An 11,546-nucleotide genomic window follows, 5' to 3' on the forward strand; every position below is an offset into this window, starting at 1 on the left:
AATATATTCTGATTTTAATCATTAAATTTTTTATATTTTGTGATTTTAATAAATCTTTAGCTTATTATAATTAGGTTTTACTTAGTTTAAAATAATTGTCTTAACCTCAATAAACTTATATTTGTTAGTTTCTTTTTGTCTTGGTTTAGTATTAGTCACTCAAAATAATATTTTTATTAATTTAATGAATTTACCATCTTAGTTTATATATTTCTATCTGTTTACCCAGTTTTTTTCTACTTTTAAAATAGAAAATCTGTTTAATCTGCATTCTTTGAGTTTTTCTTTTTTTCTTTATATTCTTAAAAGCTCAAGTGAGGTGATTAAATGCAATTTAATTTTAATTAAATACAGATTATTTGTATTAAACATTTCTTTATTTATTTTTTATTTTTTAAAGGATTATTGAGTTGAAGAAAAGCTATTCCATTTTTTAAATCTATTATTATTAATCTATGAGGTTTTATTTGATGATAAATAATCATTATGCCATTTTTAAGATCCTTAATTTCTAGAAAAAAAAGTCCTTAATTTTTTTGATAAAAGTCCTTAAAAGTGCTTAATTTTTGCTTTGATAAAAGAGTGGGAACCCTGACAAATGATATTTCTACATTCAATAGACTTTGTACTTAAAGTATCAGAATTCAGTTTTTTATTAATTTTATTTATTTTTTATGCTTTTTAAGGCTCTGGTATCTCTTGTCTTGCTCACTTTGATGGATCTGGTCTGGAACAAGGTGTTATAAATATTGTCAGACATGCACAAGACCTTTCAATGAATGTATTAGAAGGAAGGTACAGCTTATTTACGTTTTGATACTTATTAGGAAATTTCACTGGTGTATGTTTCATGTCCTCTGAAAGCATTTAAAATGTTATATCTGTAATTATATTTTTAATAATTACAATTGATATTTTAAAATCATTTATTGAAGTTCTCAGACATTAGATGATGGAATTTCTCTTGTACATTCACCTTTAACGCATTTAATTCTTAACTTGAAAAATAGCCATTTTTAACCCTCTAATAATACTGAGAATATCAAACCATCTTTTACCTGCATGCTATCCTACATAAAAAAAAAATTCAATATTTCTCTTGCTATTACATTATACAGAAAAACTGATAAAGTTGAACATGTAATCTAATGTTTCTTAAAACAGATAATTATTTTAATTGGTTAGGATTTACTTGTACATCAATCCATCTAAAATTCTGTGTAAGCATTTAATATTAAGGATAGTAAAAATAAATTTCTAATTTAAATTTTTTTCTGTGCCTTAACAATCCTGACTTGTAGTCCTGTATGTATTCCACTAAATAATATTGACCTGATAATCAGTTACTAAATATTTGTATAAATTATTTACCTGATTTTAAATTTCCTCAGTTGTTAAGAGTCTTTATTACTGGAAAACTTAACTTTGTCAAATCTGCTTTAAAAATTTTATCAGCTATCAAACTATATATGTTGAACCTAAATAAGATGGAAACAGTTATTTGATCTTGGAAAACTGAAATATTCATTGATTTTAAATACTTACCTTTTCTGCATTGTGCAATTTAGCTATCAATTCCAATTTATAACAATACAATTATGACAAAAATTTGTGACATGGACCTCCTTAAATTTCTTTTGTAATTCTGTTGTAATCTAAAAACAAATTATGCGTATTGTGCTGCGAGGAAAACGATATGTGATAGTCGTGTCTGTAGCATAAAATTCTATGAAATTGTAAGACCTAAACTTAGGTTTCTCTATCCCTCTTTGTTAAAAGTTCTAATCAAAATGCTTATTTGTGTTTTTTTAGACTGGAACTTCATATGATTGGTGGTTTCTTAGATCTGAGGCATTACTCTGAAGAACTTGCTGTTCAATTATTATGTAAGTTTTATTTTAAATCTACCTAGAACAGATGCTTCTATATTTTTAAAAAAATACTAATTTTAATTATTATTATTATTAGATGCCTTTCACAAACAGCCAGTAAATATTCACCTTGTCACAGCTTGTATTTGTGGTAAGTTCCTTTCTTAAAAGTATGCTCCCTGTAGCAAAAAATGTTGTAATGTATGTACCAGCTCTGTAACAATTGTACCTAAGCAGTTTCTAGCTTGTTGAATATGAGAATAATAATGGGAAAAGTTTAAAAGTTTCAGTTTAACTTCAATATAGATATCTGAAGTTAGACTTCTCAAAAGATATCTTTAGCAGTTATTTTGAAATTATTTNTTTTTATTTTTTTTTTTTTTTTTTTTAATGTTACTATTAACTGGATTTTAGTTTAGATTTTTTATCACAATTAAAGTGACGGTTGCCTAACAACTTGCAATGTAAAAGGATATTGATTGAATATGGTAAAGTTAGATAAGGATTTAACGTTGAATATATTTTATTGGCTTTAAATCTGACTGTTGGTCTAAAATATCTAAAATCAGTTAAATCTTTGTATAAAAATTGTTACATCACCAATTTTTTGCCTTTCTATAAGTGAAACAATTCTTCAGTTGGTTTCATCCATCAACTGATTGCTTACAAATACTTAGGCGGGAGTTACGTGATAAAAAGTTATTTTAAATAGATGACTTGGAGATGTTCTAGGTTTTTTCCTTTAATTACAAGTTAAACCTAACCACAAATAAGGGGCTGAAACCAATGATAAAGTGATTTAAATCTGAAATAGTAGAAAAAATGCAACTGTTTATGTAATGTTTAATTTATAAATGTTATGTTATGTATTCGTTAAGGTTGTGTATTTGTTAATGTTTAGATTAATGTATAAATATTTAATTTTAAAATTTCTTTCTTTTCAGAACTTAATAATTCTTTACGTGGAAATATTAACTGGCCTGTGATTTATGGAATAGGTAAGACATGATTTTAAATATCAGTTACTATATATAGATAACACTTTCTATCATTTCTTATCTTGGTACATCTATTATCTTGTCACTCATACTTTTCATGTTTGACAGTTTTATTCTCTTTGTAAAATGTTTATCCACTTCAATGCCTTTTAATTATAAACAGTTCATATTCCCACCTTCTGTACTTAGCGGTTCATAACTTATTTTTTGTAATATAAATTATACTTGCATATCTATATTTACATTAATGTTTGTTTTTTTTTATAATTTTTTGTTTTTTTGTGCTTCTTTTTAGAATATAGCTGCATTTTGTCAAAATTAGCCCAATATTTATTGACTGTTATTAAATGACTATATTCTTTTTCTTTTTTGCTCTCACAATATAGCAATCTTACATTTTAATGCCCATTTCTGTTTGAACAACTGGGTTTCTTATAATGAGTGTTGATTGTATATTCTTTTAATCAATGTGTTGTAATATTTAAAAAAAATCTAATTTTTTTTGCTGTCTTTTGATTTATTTGCAATTTTATTAAATGGGAATTAAAATAGTGTTAAAAATTCCTATTTTACTCATTATAGCACTGCTGATCTTATTATCCTAAAACAAAATAGCTTAATCTCTTTTCCATAAATATTTTAAATGAGGATATGAACTGGCTTTTTTTCTTTAAAATGCATATAAAAGTATATTTTAAGCAAAACATATAACAAGTCTCAAAACTGTAGAGATATAAAATCTATGTTTTATATAGTATTTGTATTATAATTTATTTTAATACTATAGGTTTAAATACGAAAAGTGGTGAAATATTCCCTGCAACATTTCCTGATAAAGGTCCAGATTTAGCTCTTCGTTCTGCCAGATATTTTACAGGGTGTTATGATGTATGTGAAAAGTTTTTGCTGCATTTTGTTTTTATACCATTACTATGCATTTGTAAAATAGTGTTTATGCTCTAGATATATGACTGTAATAAGTTTTATTTTTAAAAAAAAGTGCATTCTAGGTTCTTTGATTTCACTAATTGTTACACTGTATATTTAAAAGTTTAGAATTTTATTTTGGATTTATTAAAATGTATTTTGTAAAAATAATTCATGTATTTTAGATGCTTGATATATATGACTGCCATTTGGGCATGTTGAGAATTGGACCTTACAATTATGAACCTTTAAGAGGTGTTGACTTGTGGCTTGCACAGAGTGATGATTTTATATTAAGGGTTTGTATAAAATTATTATAATATAAAATAAAAAAAATTTCTTTATCTCTCTTGCATTATATATAGTATATGCATTATAACCCCAAAATTTCAACTACCTCAAAAGGAGTGCATATTTTATAATCTACTTCCTTTTGTATAATCAATTTGAATTTTTCTAACCTGTTTCTAAACTAAATTCTAATTTAGATTAGCCAAACTAATAGTATGTTGGTTGTAATGATGTGATAAAAATAAATTTCATCAATGTTAAGCACAATTCTACTTGCTGAAAAAAAATTTTAAGAATCATTAGATTGAGGATTTGTAAAATTTTGATGAAATTCTCCTGAATGTGGAGAATAAGTGCTTCACTTTTTATTTTATTTTGGTAATTTCAGGTGATTGATATGCTATAACTCGATTTGTTTATCATTTTTGTAATTGGTATAACCAAACTTTCAGTTGATAATTTTCTTAAAGACTTGTCTGTTATTAGTAAACTGGCAAACAACGATATTGCCTGTAATATTGATTGTGTATATACTGCCGTGCAATTGAAAAATCACTATTAGCGACAAAAAAATACAAAATTAAGATTTTTATATATTTGTAATTGGTAAAACCATACTTTTAGATAATTTTCTTAGAGACTTGCCTGTTAGCAGTAAACTGGCACACAGCAACATTGGCTGTGATATTGATTGCGTGTATACTGCTGTACAATTAAAAAATCACTTTAAGCGACAAAAATTGAGATTTTTATGTATTTGGCATCTTTATAAGATTAGCTACATAATGCAAAAAAAAAATCAAAAAGCTTTAATTGTGTTTGTGCAAAATGGGTTATAATAAAGGAACAGTTTTAACTCATTAATAAAACCTTGTTCACAAACCATATGCTGTACATCCTTTGTAAATAAACATATTCCATCAACAGTTATAATTATAACTTTAAAATCAGCATATTTTAAAGTTTTTTAAACTGTTATAATTACATAACAGTCGCTTTATTCAAACTAAATGTGTAGTGCTACTTTTTTCAATCCACTCTTTAAAAGCACCTGAAAGTCCCAGCTGAGTTAGTATGAGACAATGCTGCCAAACATAAAAGTATGACTGTATAATAGTTGCACTGTTAGTCAGTACAATTTCTTCCCTTTTATTTTACACTTTAAATGAAGTTTTTAATTTTATTCCATTGTGTGAGGTTAATCAGTGGGGGTGGGCTGCAGAATGGCAAGTCAAATTGATGGTGCTCAAGTCAGCAGTATCAATATGAACTCATCAATCTGTGAGTTTACTGAACATGCTGTCTTTTGCAAGTGGCATATAAATAAAACAAAGCTAAATTTAATTTTTTTCACAAAGTTAGTCTATGATTTTATAATTTCTCAATTACCATAAATGTAATAGTAACTGAAAATAACTAAGAATTTATAATGTGATTTTTACCTATGTCATTGTGTTAAAAAGTTCTTATTCTGTTGTACCTTAAGTTAGCATTAAAATTTGCAAATATTTATTGGTTTATAAATATTTATTTGAAAGCATTATTTATCATTGTTTATATCTATCATAATTAGTGTGGATCAACGATCAAATTAACAAGATGCTTATAATTATATTTTTTAGCACTTGTCTACGTCTCCAGAAGTAGAACCTCCCAGTTTCGTGCCTCAAGTACGGGCCACCTTAAAGTATATTCAACAGAATCCTTTTCCTGGTATCACTGTTTTTCCTGATAATCGTCCGCATTTTTATCAAAAAGATGAATCTGGAAATTGGATAAGAGTTTGTTATTGAGTAGTAATTTCTTTTGTATTCATACTACTTGATTTTAAATTATAAAAAAGAGCTTGAATACTGTTTTTAATCTTAAAATTATTGCAGCTAGCCAAACATAAAAGGACTAATGTATAATAAACTCAATGTATAGTTAAACACATTTTTGTGACTTATATATGATATGCTAAAACTTTTACCAACTTGCAAATTGAAATGAGTACCATTGTTTATTGATTATATCATTTCACATTAATCAAAGCTATTAATTTTGGCCAGTAAATCAATTTCTTTCTTCAAGGAATTGATATTTTTGAACATTGCTTGATTTACTTTTGTTCACCTCCAAGTTTTGATTATCTATTTTTTTTCCTCTTGGAAATTGAAATGAAAAATATTGAAAAACATTTGATGGTTTATTGTGATTTTTAAGATTTTTTAAAACTAAAATTTTAGTTTTTTAACTAGAAAATTTTAAATAGTTAACAGCTTTGGATATTTATTTCATTCCTTATTTATTTTTTTAAACAATCAATTTTCTCCTTTAGGAAAAAAAAAAAATTTATTTTTTGTTTGTAATATGGTTTAGTGAATGATTGTGGTGTGTAATATCTCCTTCTTAAAAACATTTATTAAACTAAAAAATTTTAATGCACCATTTTTTTACTGTCATCGTAAAATGTTATTTCATAATATTGCGTGAAAATAATTTAAACAACATAGAAAATCATCTTGGTTATTTTGTCTTGTTATGGATCAAATGATGTTATTATAATAACTATTTCAAAGTCTCTAGAATCTTAAGAATAATGTTATGTAAAAAAGAAAGTTAGTTTCCTATAAAAAATTATAACTTTCTAATTCAAGGGTAATTATTTTTTCCTATAATTTACGTATTAGACACAACTGTTTTTAAATACAGTTGAAAAGTGTTAATTGTGTGTATTTTTTTTAACATTTAGATCTCAAAAAAAATTACATGATATAGGTCTTGGAGGAAAAACTTGTTGAGATATGTGTGATTAAATTTTTTTTATGTTAAATTAACTCAGTTTTAAATGTTTGTAATAATTAAATAATTGTGTGTACCATTCTTTTTAAAACCATCATTTTAAATTATTAAAATTCAAAAAAATGTAACTTGAATTGCAATTGCTAATTGAATTAAAGCAAAAAAAAAATTCAAAAGCATATTTTAAGCAATTGAGAATTGTCTTTTGAGTAGTCAATGCTCTTGAATTGTTCCCTCATTTTATGCATCAGTGAAAAAATGGCAGTTATGAATATAATAGTTTTTGCTTTTATCTGGATTAATACATTGATTATAAATTGTCTACCTCTTGTAGATATATTTGTTTTCCACTTACTTTTTCCAAGTTTTTTTTACTATTTCTCTTTGTCTAATATTTTATTTATTTTAAAAAAGAATAAACATTAACTTCAAGAATAATGCTGAGTACTGCAAAATTTTTAATAGTGGGTTGTTGATTGACCAAGCTCGGTATGAAGAAGTTAGACTATTCAGTGTTATAGTTACTTGATTACAAAAGAGAAGAGATCAGAATCACAATCCTGCCTATTTATTTTGTTTTACTGCTTTTACTTTGTAAAAAATATGCGTAAAATATTTTTTATGCATTATTTACCTAATATTGTTTGGAAAAAAGGGGGCATGCGTATTTGTATAAATGCCAAATATATTTTTAAACACATTATTTAAAAAATGAAGAAGTTGAATTTGCTTAAATGTCATTTTAAAATAAATCTTACATTGTGCAAATAAATTGGAAAAAGAAACCATCAGTTGCAATTGTTATGAATGCTATATTTTAATGTTATATGAAATTGAACAACTTCAAGCTGTTAAAGTTTAAAATTTTATGTCGGTCTTGTGTAGGTATATACTAAAATAACTGAAATTTTGTGCTGGGTACTGTGAAGTGCTTTACATTTTGTGTGCCATAAATATAGTGTCATTTCGAGTGATACATTTATGTAATTAATGTCAGACTTTAATGTATTTTGTTAGCTTATTTATGTATATTTAAATTTGTTTTTATTTTACATTCATGTTATACCTGATCTGTTATCATAGCTTCAAAAGTGTTGCATTCTGTATTATCGATTGATCAAAACTTGTTGAAGGTCTTTTATTCTGAGGTGTAAGTTTTAAATAGATATTAGCTGTTTTTATTCACTGTATATTGCCGACAAATTCATAGCTTATATATATATATAGCTGGAGGTGTTATAGTTGATCATGAACGGCGATATTAATTACTCTTTCTATTTGTTTAGTTGTAAAGTCATTATTTTATTGAATATTGGTTTTTAAGGCATATTGTAAAAAATTTTGAATGCATTTACAATAGATGGATTCTTCTTATCCCCTTATCAAAATTTTCCCTGTTTCTGACATTTGTCATATACCATTTATTTTTAATAATCTGTTGTGCTTTTATGAATTTTTTTTGCTTATTGATGTTTTTTTTTTTCCCTTTAATGATTTTTTTAAGAAAAATGGTGTTATTACTATTTAAAAATTTAGATAAATACAATTGAACCTTGATATCTTGAACTCTCCAAGAGAAACTAGAAAGTTCAAATTATCAAAATTAAATATTATCAACAATAAAATAAAGAAAAAACAATTTTTTCAAAACTCTTGTTTAATTTTTTAAGTAAACATCGTTCTGATGTAAAATTTTAGTTGGAAAAAAAAGGACTTAATTGTTTATAAGCCATATTTTATCTATTACTCATAGGTCAACAGTTTTAAATATATCCTCTGACATAGTTTACTTGTTCTGCTGAGCTCTTTTAAGATCTCTTTTTCAAACCTCTTCCCAGTACTTTGATAAATTGTTTTTTAACTTCAATAATAAATATATTCAGTGCCTGGAATTATATATTTTGAAAATGGAGGACAATTTGTCGAACACTGAGTTGATACAAAAGTCATGGAAGTATTTTTTTCCCGTTTGAAATATCCAAAAAATCTGATACCAAAGTTTGACTGTATACAGCAAAATTATAAGACTTCGTAATTTTTTTCATTTCCTTTGAAAATTAAGTATCATATTTTCAAGTGTCTAAGTTGACTTTTTCAACCCCTTAATAAAATTGAGTGATATAATTTACATACCTTGCATTACAGAACATCTGGCCATCTAAAATAATTGTAACTAAATAATATACCTAAAAGATGCTGCTGAAAATTTCCATATTGACGTTGATCCTTCAGTTATTAGTCTTTTTAGTTTGTTTTATGCTGAGTATATGAATCTCGATGTAAGATGCTTTTAATCTTTCCAAATACTTATTTCATCATTCTTTATCTAAGGTGATCTTCATCAGTTCAATTCACAAGATGTGCATAAAATACGTTCCCTTTAGTCTGGTTTAACAAAGCTATATTTTGCTAAACCCATTTGTTTTCATTTCAATTCGCTATATTAAGTTGGATTGATCTCTTACTCATCAATGTCACATTCACGTTTACCAAAAAAATTCTCTCACGTTTAATAAACTTGTGTAATTTCAAAAATTTTTATGAATTTTGAGTGTTTATTTTTTTTTTTAAATATCTGATTTTTGCTACACTGCAAAATAATTTTCTCATAAGGCCTGTACCGTTTGCGGCTGCAGAGTTACAATTCATGATATTTATGTTGAACTATTTAATTAAACTATATTCATATTTCTATATATTGGGTTTTCACAGTGTTAGTTTTGTGCAACCCAGCTAAAGCACCCTTTTCCAATCTTTGTTTTTTTACCTTTATTTCACTACATTTCTGCTTATCCACCAGCAATTCAAAATCTTGTCTAACCCTCCTTAATTATGTGGTCAATCTTTTTTTATTTGTATCCTTTATTTTAGGAGCAAATGCATTGGGGTTTTTTTCTTTGGAAGATATTGTATATTTAACTTTACCTATATCTCACTTGTGGGTTGTGTGTTCTGCTTATACTTTGGGCCATAAGCTCTATCTTCTATTCAGTTATGTACATCTTTATGAATAAAATACCAGGAGATTCCACACCGTTGCAATCATCTGGGTACTTTGATGGGCACCCCATCTGCTGCTAAATTGCAACATATTAAATTGAATCACAAATAAGTTCTTGTACTTCCTGTGTCTCACTATCAGGTTTGAAGAGTGCTAAATAAGTTAAAAATATTTTATTTCATCAAAAATTAATTTTAGTTTCTTTCCATTCAAAAACTTACTTTAAAACTTTTTTAAAAAAGAAAAATAAGGTTCTATATTTTGTGTTGTAACCAATAAATTTGCATTTGACCATTTAAATTCAATTTTTTTTAAAGAGTGTATTCTTTCTCAGATTTAAATATAAAAATTCAACTAAAATTCAGCAGACTTCCAATACAAAAATGTTTTAATGTCTCAACCTTATTTAATCACTGACCCACCTGAGCATCATCCTTTTATACTCTATTGCCAATCGACCCTTGTTTACTATCAAGAATAAGTACATAAAACAACTTATACACCTGGAAAATATGTTACATAAAACATGACTTTATTAATGAGTATTTTTGAGTGGTAAATTTAGCACTTTATTTTTATACTTTTAAAGACAATAATTTAATTTTCTTTCTTCTCCTTTTTATATTCACGCTTTAAAATGTCTCCAAAATTAAATAGTTTGAAGGAGTGGTGTATTTTTATATAGCTGTTAAATAAAGATGCTTCTCTATTTTAAGGTGGGTAAATAAGATGAATTTGTGATACCATTTTGTAAATATCTCTAATCTGTTTCTCTGCATTTTTTTTTTCCTTGTATGTGTTGACTGGCACGGTTGTGTTTGTCATTTTATTAAGCAATTTCAAATGTATACATTTAAGAATGTATTTGTATTTTATGCATTTTTAAATTATTTTCTTTTTTTATTTAATTTAAATGTACTTAATTGGTTTTATAAAAAAAAGTTTACAAGTAATTAATCTTGAAGTTTTAAAATCTTACTGTGTTTATATATTACTTTTTTTTAAACTTAAAACAAAAAAAAATATTTATTTTAGCTTATTAATCTTAATGTAAGTCGAATTATTACTAAATTATATTCTGTATACATAAATCTTTTTACTTGATTCAAATAGTTAACTGCTCATTGTGCAATGATAAAACATTTCTTCTATCTGACTGTGAATCTCTGTACATTTTCATTGATAACTTTTTTCTTTGATCAAGAAATCACTTGTTGATTAGTACACTTTTAAAGTTGATTTTTTTTTTCAAGGACATTTATGTTCTAAAAGTTTTGTAACTATGTTTTTGTTCTTGTATAACCATCATGCCTACAGATTTTATATCTTGGTTATAAAAATAAATATTTTTTGAGTAAACTTTTTCTTGTCATGCTTATTGTCATAAAAAATGATTTAAAACTGAAACTAGTTGTCATTAAAATAACTTCATCTGTCAGTTGGAATGAAACCAAATTTGGTAAAAAAAAAAAGTAAATGAATAAAAAGCTATTACACCGTTGTGTGAACAGAAAATTTGTAATTATGAAAATTATGGCATAAAATTAAAAAAAAAAAACTGAAGGATATAAATGACGAAAATAAAAAAAGCTGCATCAAGCAAGCTTGTTCTGAAGGATAAAATGAACTCAAATCTGCATTATGCTAACCTTGCAGAAATTTGATTCTAACCCC

General features: G+C 25.8%; 1 protein-coding gene across 2 annotated transcripts in view; it reads left to right on the forward strand.

Annotated features, from left to right (window-relative positions):
* The window catches only part of LOC107457160 (N-terminal amidohydrolase 1), a 22,791-nt gene extending 11,560 nt beyond the window's left edge, over positions 1–11,231 (forward strand). For both annotated transcript variants that reach the window (XM_016075248.3, XM_016075257.3), the window contains exons 5-11: positions 687–795; positions 1,813–1,886; positions 1,969–2,022; positions 2,816–2,869; positions 3,657–3,757; positions 3,982–4,095; positions 5,710–11,231. In XM_016075248.3, the coding sequence (XP_015930734.1) occupies positions 687–795; positions 1,813–1,886; positions 1,969–2,022; positions 2,816–2,869; positions 3,657–3,757; positions 3,982–4,095; positions 5,710–5,880 (677 nt within the window). In that variant the 3' untranslated portion in view covers positions 5,881–11,231. The remainder of the gene's footprint in view (positions 1–686; positions 796–1,812; positions 1,887–1,968; positions 2,023–2,815; positions 2,870–3,656; positions 3,758–3,981; positions 4,096–5,709) is intronic.
* Positions 11,232–11,546: the final 315 nt, after the last annotated feature.

Source organism: Parasteatoda tepidariorum, chromosome 5, assembly GCF_043381705.1.
Source record: "Parasteatoda tepidariorum isolate YZ-2023 chromosome 5, CAS_Ptep_4.0, whole genome shotgun sequence".
Lineage (NCBI taxonomy): Eukaryota > Metazoa > Arthropoda > Arachnida > Araneae > Theridiidae > Parasteatoda > Parasteatoda tepidariorum.